At 33.2% G+C, this 21,936-nt stretch overlaps 1 protein-coding gene across 1 annotated transcript in view; it reads left to right on the top strand.

The window, feature by feature from the left end:
• Positions 1–21,936, top strand: part of LOC126882292 (bleomycin hydrolase) — a 101,822-nt gene that overhangs the window by 67,356 nt on the left and 12,530 nt on the right. Inside the window, exons 6-8 of the mRNA XM_050647155.1 lie at positions 4,306–4,532; positions 14,449–14,569; positions 17,527–17,775. Coding sequence (XP_050503112.1) covers positions 4,306–4,532; positions 14,449–14,569; positions 17,527–17,742 — 564 coding nt within the window. The 3' untranslated portion in view covers positions 17,743–17,775. The remainder of the gene's footprint in view (positions 1–4,305; positions 4,533–14,448; positions 14,570–17,526; positions 17,776–21,936) is intronic.

Genomic DNA, 21,936 nt, shown 5'->3' with positions numbered 1-21,936 from the left:
AAGAAATTTTGGTGGAAATCAACTTGTGTTAATCGAACACCGCTGTCCTGCGCGTAGCACCAAAAATTAATGTTTATTTAAAAAAAATTCCTGACGCCGTGGTAGTTAACCGATTTTAATTTTGCAAATTGCAGTTGAAAGGTACAGTATTCTTCTATACGTAAAAAAATTTCAACTTGCTATCTGCTTTATTTTCAGTCCTACAACATTTTGAAAAAATGAATTTTTTTTTGCAAATGCTGGATTGCAAGATTTATTTTGCAAAATCTATTAAACCGATCTTAATGAAATTTACAGTATTATTTTATTATATCATATATTTTTTTGGGTAAAATATGAAGGTTCTAATTGTAGCATAAATGGTTGAAAAACATAAAATGCGAATACTTGTTTTTTTATGGTTTTTTCGCAATTATTGCTATTTTGCAACAAGGGTGACAATTTTTAAAATATTTAACCAATCCTATATTATAGTAAATTTAATTACGCAACTTTTATGTCAGTACAACTTTTCTCGGAAGTGAATACTTTTAAAGTTATAATCAAAAATCGAAGAAAAAAATCGAAATTTTCTTTCATTTTTTGACATTTTGATTATAACAATGTTCCGGACCTTTTTGAGTGGGAGGATAACTCAATTATTATTATATGAGTTAATTCCAAACAATATCTGCAAAAAAATTTGAGTCACCTCTCAACGTCCATCTCAAAACAAATGCGCCCTGGACTACTTGTAGCTTCGTTGATTGCAGTAAAATTAAAACAAGGACTAAACAATTCGTTGATATTTTATTTTAATAATTTATTTCTTTGAATAAATAAAACTTAAAACAGCAAACTAGTGTTAATTGAAGACCTAAGTGGAAGAAGAAGGTATGTGACATATTCTAAAACTTTGACTTTCCTAGTAAATGAAGGTGATGTGTGACTTCGCTATCATATGAAACTTACACTGTACCTCTAAAAAGCTCTTAATAGCATTGTTATGTAAGAAGGAGGTATGTGACGTTTTCTAAAACTTTGACTTTCCTACCGAATGAAGATGATATATGTGACGTATCACGTATCTATCATATGAAACTTACACTGCTCCTCTAAAATCTTAATAACATTGTTAGACCTACGTGGAACAAGGAGGTATGTCTCATTTTCTACAACCTTGACTTTCCTAGTGAGTGAAGGTGACATATGAGGTGACATGGGAACATCCATGAACTACGTCGTAAAAATTGTGGAGTTTTTAATACTGGAGGTATGACATTTTCTAAAACTTTGACTTTCCTAGTGAATGAAGGTGATATGTGACTTATCTATCATATTATGAAACTTACACTGCACTTCTAAAAAGCTTAATAACATTGTCAAACCTAAGTGGAAGAAGGAGGTATGTGGCATTTTCAAAAACTTTCCTAGTGAATGAAGATGATATATGTGACTGATATGAGGTGACTTATCTGTCATATTATGAAACTTACACTATACCTCTAAAATGCTCTTAATAACATCCTTATGTAAGAAGGAAGTATGCGACATTTTCTAAAACTTTGACTTTCCTAGTGAATGAAGGTGATAAGTGACTTCGCTATCATATGAAACTTACACTGTACCTCTAAAAAGTTTTTAATATCATTGTTATTAAGCTGAATGAAGCTCATTCAAGTGAGCAATAACAATGTTATTAAAAGCTTTTTAGAGGTACAGTATAAGTTTCGTATGATAGCGAAATCACATATCACCGTTATTTACTAGGAAAGTCAGTTTTAGAAAATGTCACATACCTCCTTCTTCCACTCGAGTCTTCAAATTGTTAATGTAGATAAGTTACATGGTTTATACAGTGGGATACAATTTTATTGTTTTATTATTTATTTAATTTGTAGCTATATCCCTAACTTATGCCTCGCAGTTTGTTATTTTTCTTCGATTTAACATTTCAAATGAAGAGTACAGGGGAAAAACAAGGAATGCCACTTTTTCATGAATTTTGGCTTTTCTCGCCATGTGGTAGCTAAAACTCAGTAATATCGACTAGCCTATCGATTCAGAACAATAACCAGAAAGATCAGTCTATATAAATTTTCTAAAAATTTGTATCCAGGCGAAGAACCAGGATTGTCCGTACGCCACTGAACAAAAATAAGTTATGTTATATAGCAGTTTTTTGGTGCATAATTAAATTAATAAGTTAATATAGATTAATATTATATTACCAGAGAACGGCAGTTCTCGCCAGTGGCGCACACCCACACCCCCCTACACGCGACACTATATTATATACACGAAATTTTCGATTTTCTAAATCTGACTGAATTGAAAATTGGGCCAACTCCCATCTTAAAGTTCAGGAAACGACTCACCCATTCATATGTCTACCATCCATTTTGGTCCAAGGGTGTGGATTTTACGGCCCTTCCTATTTAGGGTCTGTTTTTCGTTCTCGTCCCCAAAACTCCCAAAAACTTCGAAAATTTAAGTCCGACCTTTACCGCCTCTAATAGTACTGATCATTACCTTTCCAATGCATGTCTAATTTTGAAAATCGGTTATTCCATTCAAAAGTTACCGAGCTCAGAAATATGACTCGATTTCTATTTAAAAAAGAGAAAATGTTTGTGGATATGTATGTATGTATGTATGTGTGTGTGTGGAAAAGTTAAACCGATCTGAATTTTTTTTCTGTGTTTGAATAGGGGGTCAGGGCCGATTCAGAACCGGTGTTGGTTGTGACTTTTGACCACCCATAAGCCAGTTATAGGACTTGGTAAGTACAAAACGGCATATTTTTTGGGGGTATATATCTTCGGTTCAAGAAGAGACAGGAGAATCGCAAACACACCAAATCAATAGTGTTGATTTATGCTTTCAAATGGTGTGTAAGCCGTCGGGATCAGACATACACACGGCTCAGTATAGCCAAAAAACTGAAAAGCCAAACTTTGAAAATTTTGGTTTATCGACAATTACTCAAAATTTCAAGTTGCGAATTGCGCCAATAACTGAGCGTTTGTAGAAGGACTCTAGACCTAGACGAAGCTAACGGCGTATACCTCATATCCGGGAAAATTCGAATTTTTAGTTGTAGGCTTCATAAGAGCCCGCGCAGACTGCAGACTTTTTAGTCGGCCGATAGTTTAGTCGGCTTCTTAATGCATCGGTGAATCGGTGTAATGTGCGCATCTGTATACCTCTCTGTACTGATTAAGAAGCCGACTAAACTATCGGCCAACTAAAAAGTCTGCAGTTTGCGCGGGCTCTAAGTGTGATCAATTCTATTATCTATGGGAAGAAACGGTTTTTTAAGTTCAATAATTCCTGTAATAGCTTCAGTTATGATACTTGACCTTAGATGCATCAGATACTAGTTGTCAATACGTTTCAAACTCATGTTTAGTGGTCAAAATCGGTTAAGCCGTTTAGAAGTTATTAAGCTACAAAAGTATAATCCAATTAACGATTATTCCCGAAATGGTTTATGTAGTTGTCAACGGGCTGGCAACGGGCAATCCGAGTTTATTTACCGGCCATCCCAATATTTTTTTCAATCTATTTCGAATAGAAAAAAATCTAGTGTACATTCGATGGGCACTAGATTATTTGGGAGGTAATGCGACAAAGGCGACCATTTATAAAGCTTAACGTGTAATCGAGATACATTGCATTCAACTTCATACATTTAATTTATAAATAACTTTGAAAAACTACTGATACAAGAATTAAAAACCGCTAAACGCCGTAAAAATGAGTGGCGCATACAATATTCCAGCAATATTACGTGGCGCGAAAGTGTATTTTCATTTTGATGCAAAACAAAATTCTAGTTTTATTGTAAAATATTTTTCCATAATATTTGCTAAATTTGAAGTAAACGCGCCACAAAAGAGTTTCAAAATTCAAACTTTATCAAAGTTACTCTTTCGTGGCGCGTTTTACTTCAAATTGAGCAAATATTATGAATCTTTTAAAATAAAACTAGAATTTTGTTTGGCATCAAAATGAAAATACATTTTCGCGCCACGTAATATTCATATCGGATCTTTTGTAGCTGGAATATTGTATGCGCCACTCATTTTTACGGCGTTTAGCGGTTTTTTATTCTTGTTAAAATTATAGAATAAAAATTGCTAGAATGTTGCTAAGAATCTCCTAAGTAGTTTTTAGATATCATAAGAATTAAACCTTTATTGGTGTTTATCTTGATATGTATAAAGTGTGACATTCCTTGTTTCTCCTTTGTACTCTTCAAATTATTTCGGTGGAATTATCTCACGTTTATTCTTAATTTCCGAAATTGAAACGTTTTTTCAGGTCTGCCTTGTAACTGATCCTAGGCCAACAAACGAATACGGAAAAGTCTATACTGTAGATTGCTTAGGTAACATGGCTGGAGGTAGAAAGTGCATCTATAACAACCAACCAGTAGAGCTGCTGTTGGATCTTACCGCTAAAAGTATCAAAGAAGGGGAAGCTGTTTGGTTTGGATGCGAGGTATCCAAGAGATACGTTGCCAAGCAGGGCATTCAGGATTTGAAAGCGTAAGTGATTAAAAAATTATTGAAATATGCTTATGTCCAATGTGAGACTTACTACTATGGTGTATTCCACGAATATACGACTGTTTTGGATTATCGGATAACGAGTATTTTAGTGTGCAGCATAAGAAGTACGAAAGTATTTTACTCTAATAATTACTCGAATAAACAACAATATAATTTGCAATTTACTTTCGTTCTTCATATTTTGCACAGTAAGATATTCGTTGTCGCGATAATCCAAGAGGGTCGTTTATTCGTGGAATGGGGTATACTATCGGTTTACAGCGTTATTCGACGCCTTCCGACTCCTAACCTCCATTCTTTTCTGTGTAACCATAGACGTGGAGGGATTTCTCTTTCCTCTAGTTCTTTTTCAATTCCCTCCCTCCAGCTTCTTCTCGGCCTCCCTCTTTTCCTTCTTCCTTGTGATGTCCATGCCAAAATCTGTTTAGGGATCGTGTCTGGTGTTCTCTGTACATGGCCGTACCATACTAGTTGTTTTGTTTTTATGTCATCAATTATTGTATGTGTGACTCCCATCACTTCTCGTATTCTCTCGTTTGGTATCCGATCTCTTCTTGATTTGCCTGCTCCAGAAGTCCATTTCTGTTAACTAGTAACATTTTCTCTGTTCTTTGTTTCAGTGTCCAAACTTCAATGCCGTATGTGATTACACTTTCTTTTAAGTATGGTATTGTATATGAGCTGTTTGTTCGCTTTAGATATTGTTTGGTCCCACAGAATGCCGTTCATCATGCATATGGCTTTTCTCCCCTGTATGTTTCTTTTATAGCAGCATGGAGTATTGCATCTTGAGTTATCTTCATGCCCAGGTAGGTACTTGTATTCATCACAGTGTTTAATTTCTAACCCATCGTCTAATGTAATGGACTGCTTTGTCCCTCCAGTACACATGGCTTCAGTTTTCTTAATATGGACTTCGAGACCCCATTTGTTATATTCTTCTATTACCTTCCGCGTCAGGTAACTCACGTCGTCATGATCCTGAGCAATCAGAATTTGGTCAACAGCGAAACATAAAGTGTATAGTGTTGTCTCGTCATTGAGAGGGATTCCCATGCCATTACATTTTCTTTTCTACAGCTCGAGTGTTCCAGATAAATTTTAAAAAGGGTAGGCGAAATACAGCAACCCTGCTTCAATCCTTTCGTGACCTTAAGGCTACGGCGACAATTTACGACGCCGTTAGAGCAGTAAAATGAAGCGCGAAAATGGGTCCCACGGTGAGCTCCAGTGGATGGCCAGACTGAGCTGTAAAATATCGCGCAGCAACATCGAACGGGCCCACCTTCGGCGTCGTATCGCAAACGAATGGACTATGGACCTGGGTTCAAATGGGTAGCTCATCTAGCCATAATAACGACCAAAACACTGTATTTACATCTCGCGACACGCCGTAATTTACATCCCCGCCTGGCCATGTTTTTTACTGCAGCTACTACCGCTTCATTTTACTGCTCTTACAGCGCCGTAAATTATCGCTTGTCTGGCCTTAGCCTAAATCCCTCATACATCCTTGATCCAGTTTTAATTTTTGCAGTTGTTCCATTATACAGACTTTGGACTGCTTTGATAAGACCACCTTTAATGTTGGTTTGATGTAGGGTTGACCATAGTTTGCTGAGAGGCACACTATCATATGCTTTTTGTAGGTCTACGCCAGGTGAACTTCTTTATTGACGGCTGCTTTTTCTCAATAACTTGCGAAATAGAGTACGGATGGTCTACTGTGGACCGCCCATCTCTAACGCCAGCTTGCTCCTCTACTTCGTAATATCTATAGTCATTTTCTATTTTGTTCTTAATAAGTTTCCCCTACATCCTACTTATTGTGTTGTTTACCGCAATTCCTCTGTAATTTTCAAACTGATCCTTACTGCCCTTTTTGTGGATGGTTGACATGACAGATAATTTCAATTCTTTTGATAATTCGGCACCATTTAAGCGATCTTAGAAGAGTTTTCTTATAGCTGTTTCTAGAGTTTGTCTGTACCGGCTTTCACTAATTCTGCAGGGATGTCACCAGGACCCGAGGATTTTCCATTTTTCAGGGATTTGGTTATTTTTTCCATCTCTGATTTACTTATTTGTAATGGTGATGAATTTATATGTACTATACCTATGCAAATTCTGGTCTTTGTTCTGTTAGTAATTTTTTGAAACATTCTTCCCATGTTTCCCACGTTAATTCTCCTACAAGGATTACAAAAACTACATCTACCATAATCGATTATATTGTCTCCGATTTCTCACCCCTTGATGTCTGCTCTACAGTTATTAATGCGGGACTATCTGATCATGAAGCAGTGTATACGAAGTTTAACATCTTCAGCAAACCTTCCTCAAAAACCCGACGTTTAGGTAGGATTTTTTCCACCCAGAATTTTCGTAAATTCCAAAATTTATGCTTAACTTCTGAGTGGCACTTTCCTTCTATAGACGTGGACTATAATTTCAGTGTTTTTCTAGATAAGCTTCTCCTTATCTTCAATAAGGCATTTCCTTTAATCCCTATTAAGCCAAAACATCGGAAACCTTGGGTTACGAAAGGTATTCGCATATCAGCCAAGAATATGCGTTCACTACTATACATCAAGAAATTTACTACCAATGTTTCTGTCACTGAATATATCACGAAGTACAATATCTAAAACTTGTCAAATCAACTAAAAAAGCCTATTATCAAAATCGTCTGGGAAGCTCTAAAAGTGTTGCAAAAGAAACTTGGTCTGTAATAAACCATCTTCGAAATAAAACTCACACAGCTCAATCATTTTCCCTTCCAAATCCTGAAAGTCTAAACGACTACTTCTTTAATGTGAGTAAAAATATAACATCAACTATTTTGCCGCAACAAGATCCCATTTCCTATCTCCCTAACTCAAGAAAGGTCTCGAATTCATTCTTTTTAGGACCAGTCGATAACTCTGAACTGATCCAAACAATCAATAGTATCAAAAGGAAATCATCTTGTAGTACTGATGGACTATCTATAAAAATTTTCTCTAATCTCACAGAAAATGTGTTGGAAATCCTCGTCTCTCTAATTAATGATTCCTTCGAAAAAGGTAAATTTCCAGAGTGCCTAAAGACAGCCATTATTATTCCTCTTCGTAAGGGTGGTGAAAAATCTGATGCCTGCAACTATAGACCTATTGCCTTACTACCGATACTCTCCAAAATTATTGAGAGGCTCATTAAAACTCGACTTACGTCCTTTATCGTTGATAACAACATTTTATCACAAAATCAATTCGGCTTTTTAACAAATAATTGTACCGCTGATGCCATGTTTTCTGTACTACATGAGATTTACCAAGCACTAAACAGTAATCTTTATACTGCCACTGTTTTCTGCTACTATGCCAAAGCTTTTGATTGTGTAAATCACGACATATTGATTACAAAACTAAATTTCTATGAAATTCGAGGTATTTCTTTAAATTGGTTCCAATCCTACTTGAATAATAGGAAACAACTATGTAGTTAGAGCAAATTAATGATACTGACTCTAGTCTCAAAAACATTGTATGTGGAGTACCACAAGGTTCAGTATTGGGTCCTCTTCTGTTCCTTATCTTTATAAATGACATCACTAATTTAAAAATCGATGGGAAAATTTTTCTTTTTGCTGATGATACCAGTATCACTTGGAGCAACTTAACTATTGCATCTCTTCATGAAACTATAACTTCGGATCTACTGACGATAAAGACCTGGTCTGACTCTAATTTACTCTCTTTTAACGTAAGTAAAACAGTAGCATTATCCTATAAAGAAGCTCTTCAACCTTTGCCTCTTAATAACAGCCAGATCAGTACCGTTGATTCTGTAAAATTTCTTGGTATTTTTTTAGACAGCAACCTCAAATGGTCCCTTCATATTGATTTGTTAAGTAAGAAACTCGCCTCAGCTTGCTATGCAATAAGATCTGTCTCAAGGGAACTCAATTTAGCATCTTCTAAAATAACATATTTTTCGTTGTTCGAGTCTCATCTTCGATATGGTCTTCCTTTTTGGGGTTCTAGTACAGCTGCTCAATTTGATGTTATTTTTAAATTGCAAAAAAGAGCAATAAGATATCTGTTTGGCCTCAGAAGATCTACACATTGCAGAAGTTACTTCAGAGATCACGGAATTTTAACACTTCCATCTTTATATATTCTAGAAACGGTTTGTTTAATTCGTATACACCTTCATGTTCTTCCAGCAAGGCCCAATCATCTTTACTCCACCAGAAATTTAATCTTTGACATTTATTTACCGATTCCATCCACTGAGTTAGTAAAGAAATCTTTATTATATTCCGCAAAGAAACTGTACAACCATCTCCCGTTACAACTTAAATCTGCAACATCTTTCCCAAAGTTCCGTAAAATGACAAAAGCCTATCTATCTAAAAGACCATACTATTCAATACAAGAATTTCTTAATGAATAACTAAGAAAATTGGGTTTCATACGCAGTAGCATAAACTTGTCAGTTCCTTATGTATTGTATTTTATTTGTTGTAAGTATGTTCAATTTGCAATTTATATAAATTTTGCAAAATTGTTTTCGTCTTGGCTTTTATATACCAGGTGTCCACTTTTTCCCCCATTTTAACTGCCTATAATTTCAAAACGGCTCAAGATGAAAATATGCGGTTTTCAGTGAAATGTTTTATTTTAGTAAAAGTTTTGTCTGAATGGATTGAATTTTTTATATCGCTTTCAAATACGAAATAAAATATGGTATTTTTTAAAAAAAACGTTGTTGACTTTTTTTAATGGAACATCCAGTATATTCTTTTGTAAATTTAAAGAAAGCTCATTCACCTATCTGGCGATATAAAGTTTTTCAAAATCGGTTGTCAAATCACTGAGTAATTAGTTTTTAAAATGAGAGGTGCAACGTGGATATCACATACCTAAATAACATAACTAACCAAGTTATGTGATTTCCACATTGCATCTCTCATTTTAAAAATTAATTGCTCAGTCATTTGACAACCGATTTTAAAAATTTTTATATCGCTGCATAGATAAATGACCGTTTTTTCAAATTTTTAGGTAAGTGACCATTTTTTATATCGCTTTTAAATAAAAAATGGCGGATTTTTGAAAAAAAAAAAACGTTGTTGACTTTTTTATTAAAACACCCAGTATATTTTTTTGTATCTTGAAAAAACGGTCATTTACCTATCCAGCGATGTAAAATTTTTTAAAATCGGTTGCCAAATAACTGAGCAATTAATTTTTAAAATGAGAGATGCAATGTGGAAATCACATAACATAATATCATTTTGCTCAGTTATGTTATTTAGGTATCTGATATCCACGTTGCACCACTCATTTTAAAAATTAATTACTCAGTGATTTGACAACCGATTTTGAAAAACTTTATATCGCTGAATAGGTGAATGACCTTTCTTTCAATTTATAAAAAAATATACTGGGTGTTCCATTAAAAAAAGTCAACAACGTTTTTTTCAAAAATCCGCCATTTTTTTTTCGTATTTGAAAGCGATATAAAAAAATTCAATCCATTCAGACAAAACTTTTACTAAAATAAAATATTTCAGAGAAAACCGCATATTTCTATCTTGAGCCGTTTAGACGTTATAGGCAGTTAAAATGGGGGAAAATATAAGTGGACACCAGGTATTATATTATACTGTACATACAGAGTGTCCAGAAACTCTACCGACAAACGAAGACCGAAGATTCTTCAGATAATTCTAAGACAATTTAACCCTATTCACTTAGTCCGAAAATGCTTCCTAAGGCAAGGGAGCTAGAGCTCTTTGAAGATGGCGTCTTGTAATGAGTTTTTCTTAAATACCTCCAGAACGCTTCTATTTAGAAAAACAAAAATTGGTGCGCGTATTTATCTTCCAGAGATAAATCTATTCCATCCATTGCGAATTTTTAGTACCGATCATAGGCGTCCGTTTTGGGCAGGGCAACGGTTATTTTATCGTATAATTTTTTGGCTTTAATTTTTAAGCATTTTTGACACTGTATTATTAAATTGTTAGGTATTCTAGTGCTAAAAGGTACTCTTGTTTTAAGCCGGTAGGACACACCGTTTTCTAGAAAAATTGATTTAAAAATTTTTCGTCCTTTGAATTTAAAAAAAAAATCAAAAAAAACCTATTTAGAAAGACGAAAACTGGTACATTTATTTATATTCCAGAGATGAATCGATTTCATTAATTGCGAATTTCTAGTACCGGTCATAGGCGTCCGTTTTGGGTAGGTCAACAGTTATTTTATAGCGTAACTTTTTTGTCCTTAATTTTTAAGCATTTTTGACACTAGATTATTAAATTATGAGGTATTCGAGTACTAAAAGTTACTCTTGCTTTAAGTTAGTAAAATACATCGTCTTTTTTTGAAAAAAATTTTCAATTTTTTTCAAATTCCAAAAACGAAAAACTTTCAAATCGATTTTTCTAGAAAACGGTGTGTCCTACCGACTTGAAGGAAGAGTACCTTTTAGTACTAGAATGACTCAAAATTTAATAATCCAGTGTCAAAAAGGCTTAAAAGTTAAAGACAAAATAGTTATGCGATAAAATAAACGTTGCCCTACCCAAAACGGACGCCTATGACCGGTACTAGAAATTCACAATAGATGGAATCGATTCATTTCTGGAAAGTAAATAAGCATACCAATTTTCGATTTTCTAATTAGAGGCGTTCTGGAGTTATTTAAGAAAAACTAATTACATGACGCCATCTTCAAAGAGCTCTAGCTCCCTTAGGAAGCATTTTCGAACTAGGTGAATTGGGTTAAATTATCTAAAAAATCTCCTGTCTTCGTTTGTCGGTAGAGTTTCTGGACACCCTGTATATTGACGATTTACCTAACTTTAGTAAATTGTAGTTGTTATTTGTTATTGATATTATGTTTTCTTTTGACTATATGTAAGCTTTGTCCATAAAATTGTAAAAATTTTCAGTGACAATAAAGCATATTTCTATTCTATTCTATTTCCGTTGTTATTGGTGATGTAACGTCTTTTTTCTTATTATTTCTCATATTTTTAATTAACCTCCAACTCTCTGTGCTTATTCTACCTCTATGTGAGTGTTGATTTTTTGACAGTTCTTTTTGGCTTGGGCTTCTTTGTAAATTGTTTTCTCGTTTTCTGTTTTTGTTGATAGGAATATCTGGTATTTCCGACGTTTATCTGTAATTTCCTTCTCTACTTCTTCATCCCACCAGTACGGTTTTATTCCTTTATGGTTTTCGTCACATTTCCCCAATGCTTCTTTTGCTGTCAAATGAATGGACTTTCTGATGTGCTCGTAGTGTTCTTCGGTATTTTTTGTTAAAATGTTAATGTTAGAATTAAAATTAGTCCATTGAAATGTTACATTTAGGGTTGCATTTCTTAGAGGACTCAATTTTATTTTTTTTTAATGTGTTGGGGGGTTCAGTAAAAGCTTAAGTTCAAGTTTTTGGGGTCGCCGTCCTTTTCCCCCGGCCGCCATCTTGGAAAAAGGGGTGCAAAAGGCTTTCGCGCTGTATCTCCTAAACTAGCAAACATTCAGAAAATTTAATTACACATAAAATGTAGCAAATTAAATTTTCTACAATTTTATATATATTAATTTTTATCGTCAAGATTTTTTCCGTTCATTTTACAATAAAATAACATAGCAATTTTGTAGAGGATTTTTCAACGAACAATTTCCACTATAAAGTTGGTTAATTTTATTTATTTATCTAGGTTTTACAGCACCCCAAACTTGACCAGATTCTCGAATTCTCATAGGAATACAATAAAAACAAAACCTTGGGCTTACTTTTCTATCTATATTATTATTTATTATGATTTTAACATTTCTATGCTATTATTGACCCTTTTCCCGGCCACCTATGAAGTAGAGTCTGGAGGCGCGTTTTTTTGTGGTATCCCCAATAGGCCTAATCCACGTACAATTTCTAGACAAAATAATATTATTTATTATTATGTTGAAAAAGATGTATCATAGTTATTATTTTTTTAATTTTTTTCGATGGTCCAGGCTGCGAGTCAAGATCCTCCTCAGTATTCGAGGCGAATTTTTGTGGTATAATGAGAGGTAGAGTTGGCGTCATTGTCGGTAGTTCATCTACCAATTGATTTTCTTCAATAATTAATGTTGATATGTCCACGATGTTGCTGCAACTTTCACCACCACAATAGAGGCACACTGCTGAATATTTCAGGTCTGCTTTTCGGCAACCACATGCACTTCCAGTTTCCATTGCATGTGCTGGAGATGAATTTCATAAGCTCGGAGGTACTAGAGGCTTAGAAGTTTGGATTGGTATCCAAAATTTTCTATGCTTTTTCCAGCCCCAATTTTCTAGATCACAATCTTTACCGAGCCATGACTGAATCTGGTGATACACTCGGAGTCTGTGGAAACGGGCTGCATCTTGTATTGGACGAAGTGAGAAGAGATTAAACGCATTTTTTGTCACTGTTTTAGCGAATCGTTTGTATCTCATGATTCCCAGAGATTCGTCTTTATTTTCACCATATAAAGAGACGAAAAACGTTCGCCGACAACAGCGAGTAAAGATGGCTCGACTTTCCCACTGACAAATAATTTTCCCTAGAGATTTCTTACAAATAAATTAACCACCACTCATGATGCGCTCTTACAAAAAACACAAAATGTTTATCTAATTACAAAAATATAAATTTTACCCACAAGACTCTCAATAGTATTAATAATCTATAAAACTCAAAATACTTTTAACAATTTTTAATACGACTGCACGTGGCCAAATAGGTAGCACAACTGTAAGAATAAGTTAAGTAGAGGAGGACCGATTAACTTCTAAAGTACTATGTAAAGATGATACAAAAAGGCCGAACTGTAAAAATGTGCTGAGCCACTATAGGGTAGTTGCGTCGTTAGTGAAATACGCGCTATGTTAGACCTTCTTTCAGATGCATAATAACGCAACTGTAGATAGGGTTGAAAATGGGGCGATTAAATTAAGATAATGAAATTCGAACCAATATCGATGAAAATAAAAGCCATCGTTGTCAGAAAACAAACGCCATACCGATGCTCCTGGGCGATTACTTTTCATTTAATCCATATTTTAAATATTTAAAAATCGTTTTTTTTTTTTGCTCTTTTGAAGAATTTTGCATTTTGAGGTTGCGTCATTCTTCTTCTGGACCGGCGAATTTGTCCTCAAACAACTTCTTGGGCTTAGGGCCTTTTCTATATATTATGCTTAGGGTTGTAAGTTTTATAGTGGGAAGAAAGGTCAAAAATAGGTTACCTAATAATAGCATAGGAATGTTAAAAATAAATTGTATGAATAAAAAAATATTAAGATACAAAAGTAAGCCTAACGTTTTGTTTTTATTGTATCCCTATGAGCATTTGAGAATCTGGTCAAGTTTGGAGCGGTGTAAAACCTAGATAAATAAATAGAATTAAACACCTTTATAGTGGAAATTGTTCGCTGAAAAACTCTCTACAAAATTGCTGTAATGTTATTTTATTGTAAAATGAACTGAAAAAAAGTTATAAACTCCAAAAGGAAACTTGTTAAAAAATGTTTACTTATTTTTGTTTATATCTTTTTTGTTGGTCACTCGACAATAAAAAGTCCTAGAAATTAAATTGTAGAAAATTTAATTTGCTACATTTTATATTGTATTAAATTTTCCGTAGGGTTGGTAGTTTACGAGATATAGCGCGAAACCCCTTTTCACCCCTTTTCCAAGATGGCGGCCGGGCGACAAGGGTGGCGACCCCAAAAACTTGAACTTAAGCTTTTATTGATCCCCCTGCACATTAAAAAAATAAAATTGACTCCTCTAACAAATGCAAGGTATGGCCTAAAAAATGTAATATTTCAATGGACTAAAATAATCGTGATTTTTTTTCAGACATGATTTCCCGTTAGTTTTTGGAGTTGACATTCAAGTCGATCTGTCAAAAGCTGATCGATTGTTATATAATGAAAGTGCAATGACCCATGCTATGGTTTTCACTGCTGTTAGTACAAATGTAAGTAACAATTTTTTGTTTTTTGTATCCAAAGATGTGACTAAATATGATACGCATGCTTATTTTCAACGAAAACATTTCGTTTATAAATTCGCAAAAGTGTGTGTGTTATTGCGTTGCCGCTCCTGCAATATTCAGATCAGATTTATCGATGGATTCTTATGTAGTTTTTTCTTCTGAATCCAAATCTGAAAACGGCATTTCGATATTTCTAACCGTCTTCGAGACAATCGACCTCAAAGTTTAAAATGTGACGTCACAATCGTTTAATTTTCTGCCGAGACACTACACGTCCAGCTGAAATCGTTGCTATTAAGTAGGCTAGTTTTTAATCTCGATTTGTTAAGCAAAGCATTGGTTATTTACATTTAAGTTTGACACTTCGTGAATGTCAAACTAAATTTTAAATATTAAGTATTAATAAAACATCAATGACATTTGATACATAGAGTTAAATATTAGCATAGAGAGAGTGTCATTCAGAGCGACGTGACGACACCATCTTTTTTATTTGGACTAGTGCTGTTTCACTCTTACGCAAAGTAAAGCTGCTACAGTTGTCCTCCTCTTCCGTGCCTATATTCACACTGAATGTCATCATAGATTTTCGATACAATGTGTTAGAAAGAGATGCAGCAAACCAGTCCTTGAGATCTTGTCGTCAGGAAGCGCGGAAGGTAGGCTCCCTCTATGTTAATATATACCTCTATGATTTGATAGTGAATTTAATTATTATATAAAATAAATAAGATGTTCAAAAATACAATTTGAGTATATTTTAAATTTAAAAGCAATAATTTATTAACAGCTTTAAAAAGGTTTATTCGAGTATTGGGACCGTGCAAGTTCGGCAAAGCGACCTCTATTTCTACGCTCTGTACTTTTATTCGCACTTTTAATTATATTGGCCAATTATATTAGTCCTGGTTGCTGGATAATTGTCAAGGCCATAGTCCAAAACAATAATAAGAAGAAAAAATAAGATGCAGGTTATGTTATGCAAACGTAAGGAATTGTATGTAGTAAATAAAATTAGTTATTAAAATGCAGTACTGCAAGCAAAATACAATTAATTAAATTTACCTTTATATAATAATTGCATATCATGACAATATTGTGGAGCAATATATAATTTTTCTGCTTCAATGACAGAAGGTATGAAATATACGTCAATTTGACAATTTCAATTGACAATATGAATGATTTAAGATAGTTGCAATATTTCTCCGCGACTCGCGCACGGTCGTTTCTCGTTTCCCTTCCAAGTACTTGCACACCGCGAATACGGCCTCTCCATTATGATAAATGGACTGTTCCTTTTGCTATGAAATTAAAATACAGAAGGAAAAATGAAAGAATACCCATGAACGATCACATCAATCACTTATTTTGTATTTGCTGTCTTTTTCTATAAATAATAAACGGTTGTTATAGAAAAAGACAGCAAATACAAAATAAGTTATTGATGTGATCGTTCATGGGTATTCTTTAATTTTTCCGACTGTATACGCTCTGAGCTTCGCTGGTGTCGCTCCTAGCGGATTACTAATTCAACTTTCACCGGTAATTTTTAAATTTATTATTTAATTGTTATCGCTTAATATTTACAACGCTAAAAAGTAATTAAATTGTAACAGATTTTTTAAGATTTTGCTAATCATTTTGATGTTCTATTGATGAAATATTAATTTCTTACTTCGGATACTTTTACAATTATCGTGTAGATGGCGCCAAGATTAACAGATTAATTTATAATTACATATTACGGAACATTAAAAAAAACGTAAATTCAGTATTTAAAACGTAAGTATATTTTAGGTAAAAATATATACCACAGCTTTGACCAACTAATATTTTTTATAATTAGGGCCGGTTGTTCGAACGCTAATCAACATTGATCACTATCAAATACTTAATTACTGTCACAACTGTCAATGTCAACTTTGGTTGGGTTGCCGAAAACATAATTATTGATGACAGTTATGAAATTAGTTAATCAATTATGTTAATAATTGTTATGTTAATTGACTAACTAATCTCATAATTATAATTAACTATGTTTTCAGCAACCCAACCAAAGTTGACATTGACAGTTGTGACAGTAATTAAATATTTGATAGTGATCAATGTTGATTAGCGTTCGAACAACCGGCCCTTAATGTTTTTAATTTTAATTTTAAATTAATCACTTTGGCATTTATGTCAAATTTCAGGTAAAGGTTTACAGACTTGTCACTACTGGCGCTCGCGAATTTGTAAATATCCCCTCTACGTACGAGCTCACAGCGTATAGTCGGTTCGCTAAACTCGACACAACTGGCTAGTGATTTTAGTAGGTAATTTTTTTGTTTTTGCGAATTTTGCCAAAATTGACAAAATTACTAATTATTTAGTAATTATTAACTAATTAGTAATTATTTTTTTGCCCAATTGGCAAAATTATTGACTAAAATCGCTAACCAGTTGTGCCTGAGTTTAGCGAACCGACAGTACCTATATGAAATAATATTGTTTGCTATAAAAAAATTATGGTCTGATATGTGCAATTACATCTTTCTAAGGGAAAAAAATATTTGAAGATTTTTCTCAAATTATGGATACCAACAACATTTTCATTTATAACTCTTTTATTTTTAATTTGACGAAGAAAAGTTATTCTTCATAAAAAGCTCTTCATGTTCTAAGATTTATGATGCAACCATCATATGTAAAATTTTATTAATTTTATACGAGGTATATAAAAAATATGAATTTCGATCAAAAGTAAACTACCTTTATAGTTCATAACATTTAAATTAGAAGATATAATTGCACATTAAAACATAATTATTAATTCTAAACTACTTTTCATAATAGTAATTTTCCATATTATGAATTAAAATACGTAAATAAACAAAGATTTCGTTATGATAGTGCTCGCATTTTCAGCTTGTTTCATATAAATTCGTATTTTTCAGGAAGCCGGGGAAGTAACTAAACTCAGAGTCGAGAACTCTTGGGGTGAGGACAGGGGAGAGAAGGGATACTTAATCATGACTTCTGACTGGTTCAAAGAGTTCACTTTTGAAGTAGTAGTTGACAAAAAATTCGTGCCTGAACAGGTGTTGGACGTGTTCAAACAAGAACCTATAGTTTTACCTGCTTGGGACCCCATGGGCACTCTAGCCCACTGATAGCTGTAATATTTTACAAATTATGATGTATTGGTAAGTATTATGCTATATTTAGTATGTTTACATTATGTATATGATACAGTCGAACCCGCTTATTGGAATAGCCTTCGTGCCAAGCAAAAGTATTCCTATAACCGGGATATTGTGAAAACCGATCATTGGTGGCTAGTAAAAACGTTTCGGGACCTCAAATTCCTTAAACCGGGATATTCCTGTAACCGGTATTCTAATAAGCTGGTTCGACTGTACATGGTTTTGATATCCTATACACTACAAGTTTTGAATTGTAAATAAATGTCTAATAAAATTGAACAGAACATCAGCTAAAAGAAAAAGATATACATAAAGATCATTTAGCATAATACCGGGTTTCCACTTATATTTTCCCCCATTTTAACTGCCTATAACTTCTAAACGACTTAAGATAGAAATTTAGAAATTTTAGTAAAAGTTTTGTTTGAGGGATTGAATTTTCTATATAGCCTTTAAATAAAAAATGGCGGATTAAAAAAAACGTTGTTGACTTTTTTTAATGAAACGCCCAGTATATTTTTTGTAAATTGGAAGAACAGTCATTTACCTATCCAGCGATATAAAGTTTTTTTAAATCGGTTGTCAAATGACTGATCAATTAATTTTTAAAATGAGATGCAATGTGGAAATCACATAACATAATATCAATTTGCTTAGTTATGTTATTTAGTTTTAACTATTTTTAATGGGAAACAAGCCACAATTTTACCAAAAATGATTTTATTAACGTTTCGAAGCCCAAATCGGGTTTCGTTGTCAAAATACAAAATACTACTGTTTTAATAAGAAGCGTCATGTACTTTTAGAACAAGTAAAAAATATTTAATTCAATAAGTTTAGTTTGTCCAGAACTACAAAAAATAAGAACCTAAAGTGTCTAGGAGCATTCCCCGTGTAATAGCTCCATACAAATGTATTTTGTATTTTGACAACAAAACCCGATTTGGGCTTCTTAACGTTAATAAAATCATTTTTGGTAAAATTGTGGCTTGTTTCCCATTAAAAATAGTTGATTGTAAAAATGCCACAAGGAAATAGCTTCAGAACAATATGTTATTTAGTTATGTGATATACACGTTGCACCTCTCATTTTAAAAATTAATTACTGTCATTTGACAACCGATATTAAAAAACTTTATATCGCTGGATAAGTGAATGACCTTTCTTTCAGTTTACAAAAAAATATACTGGGTGTTCCTATAAAAAAAGTCAACAAAGTTTTTTTCAAAATTCCACAAGGAAGAACTTCCTGTAGTTGGCTGTATACCATTAATTACAAGTGAAATTTAATAAAAAAATTTCTTCTTGGTAAAAGGTATATTAGTTGCCTGCCACCTCTTATAACATAATGACCTAGTTACCTTTTGACCCACTTACAACGTGTGGGAGTCATATGTTGCCCTAGGACCGTATCCTTAGGAATTTTATCCATCCTTTGGATTTTTCGATGTAGTCATTTATATAAGCCTTTTGTCTGTTTTTGAAAGACTTTGACCTTTGTATTTTTTGGTTGGCTCACCATGTTCTTGTAACACTGATGATGCTCTTGTTACAGAGCGAAAACGTTTTGTTCATATGCTTGTAGCCCTTTAGGGCTTTTTAAACTAATATACCTTTTACCAAGAAGAAACTTTTTTATTAAATTTCACTTTTTTCAAAAATCCGCCATTTTTTTTCGTAATTGAAATATATATAAAAACTCAATCCATTCAGACAAAACTTACTTAAATAAAACATTTCAGCGAAAACCGCATATTTCTATCTTGAGCCGTTTAGAAGTTGTAGGCAGTTAAAATGGGGCAAAATATAAGTGGACACCCGGTATTATCAATGAAAATTCACACTTTAAGAAATTACCCCTCTTACATGAAGACTCCTCATTTTTATGAAGTACCGAAAATTCATAAAGCGAATACACCACTTCTACTTGTAGAAAACTATCAAAATTTTTATTAAATATTGTTGTGACTATGTTGTGCAAATTAGCTGAAGGATTGCCGGATAAAAAATTAGTCCAAATTGCACAATTGCAAAAAAAGGGAATCGGAAGAGCACACATTGTAATAGAAATAACGAACCCAGTCCATAAATTGAAATCAGAAGAAGTGTTAGGCAGGGATGTATTATGGCCCCGTTACTATTTAATATACAATAGTGAAGCCATTTTTGAGGAAGCATTACTATCTCAAAGTGAAGGAATAATAATTAACGGAAGGTCTATTAACAACATAAGATATGCAGATGACACCGTGATTGTGGCAAGCTCTGCTGAACAACTCCAATTACTACTAATAGGGCAGTCAATGAGGATATTTGGCTCCGAATTCCATCCTACTACATCGATTTACTTGAAATTTTCGCAGTAAGTAGGGAATAGCTTAAGAAACAAAGTCTACCCTATGCCGATGTGCGTTTTATCTTGGGGGCGGTTCCCACTCCTTCAAGGGGGTGGAAAATTGTTTGGTCAAAATAACCACCAAAGTGACTAGAGAACCAAATTCTAAGCAAAAACTGTTTTATAATTTTTTTTGAAAACCCATTACTTTTTGAGTTTTTCGTGGTTTAATATTGGCTATTTTCATTGAAAAATGACACCTTTTCGGACGGTTTTTTGTGAATACTTTAAAAACTATGCATCTAACTAAAAAAAACTATATAACATTTTTGAATCTCATAAAAAAACAAAGGTAATTATTCTTTCAAAGATCTTCTAGTTATAATATAAAAAGAGATATGGTAGGTAAAAAGAGTTTGTTTTTTTTTGTGCATGCTCAAATCGGTGTATTCAACTTGAAATAACAGAGAAACGGTCGATTTTAGGTGTATAATACTGCCAATACTTTTTGTAGTGCTTCAAAAGACTTTTAAAATGAGCAATATTAAATGTCGATTACTTTCAAACTAAGTGAGATATGCTGCAAAAAAATGGATGACTAATGTATTTCAAGAAAAAATGAGAAGTGTATTTAAACCCTCATCCACCAGAATTTAAATGCATCGTTTTCCTTTTACAATACCTTTTATTATGTAGTTATTTATATGTTCAAAAAGTTGGACGGGTTTAAATGAATGGTTTTTGAAAAAAAAAATCAAATTATAGAGCGCATTTTTCAATTTCTTTAAAAATCTTCCCTTTTCTCCATGTAACTCGAAAATGATAAGAGATACGAAAAAAAGATAGCATACAAATCTGTAGGGTTTTTTAGATAAAAATTTTGTTTTGTTTTTCATTACTGTATCTCTTATCATTTATCATTTTCAAGGTACATGGAGAAAAAGGAAGATTTTTAAGAAAATTTAGAAATGTGCTCTATAATTTGATCTTTTTTTCAAAAAACAGTTCATTTTGGCATCGTTTTCAAAAAACGATGCATTTAAATTTTGGTAGATGAAGGGTTAAATACACTTCTCATTTTTTCTTAAAATACACTAGTCATCAATTTTTTTTTGCAGCATATCTCGCTTAGTTTGAATATAATCGACATTTAAAATTTCTCATTTTGAAGGTCTTTTCAAACACTACAAAAGGTATTGGTAGCATTATACACCTAAAATTGACCGTTTCTCTGTTATTTCAAGTTGAATACACCGATTTGAACATGCACCAAAAAGCAAACTCTTTTCACCTACCATATCTCTTTTTGTATTATAACTAGAAGATTTACGAAGGAACAAATCTGTCTGTTTTTTTATAATGTACAAAAATGTTTTATATAGTTTTTTTAGTTAGATGCATAGTTTTTAAGGTATTCGCAAAAAACCGTCCGAAAAGGTGTCATTTTTCAATGAAAATAGTCAATTTTCAACGTATTCAAGTATTGAGTTTTCAAAAAAAAATTATAGATCAGTTTTTGCTTAGAATTAGGTTCTTTAGGCAATTCCGTGGTTATTTTGACCAAAAAATTTCACATTCCCTTGAAGGGGTGGGAACCGCCCCCAAGATAAAAGCGCACATCGGCATACGGTAGACTTTAAATTAGGAGATTAAGTAGAGGCTATTCCCAAAATTTCATTAAAATCCATGCGGTAGGATAGAATTCGGAGGTAATATCCTGTTCTTGCTCTCATTGACTGGCGTATAAAGAAACAAACAGTTTTTAGGAAGAATATGGAGTAAAAATGATTATAAAAAGACCAAATACATGATAATAACTAAAAAAT

Source organism: Diabrotica virgifera, chromosome 3, assembly GCF_917563875.1.
Source record: "Diabrotica virgifera virgifera chromosome 3, PGI_DIABVI_V3a".
Lineage (NCBI taxonomy): Eukaryota > Metazoa > Arthropoda > Insecta > Coleoptera > Chrysomelidae > Diabrotica > Diabrotica virgifera.
The sequence above is the reverse complement of the archived record's forward strand: the minus strand, read 5'-3'. Positions and strand labels throughout refer to the sequence as shown.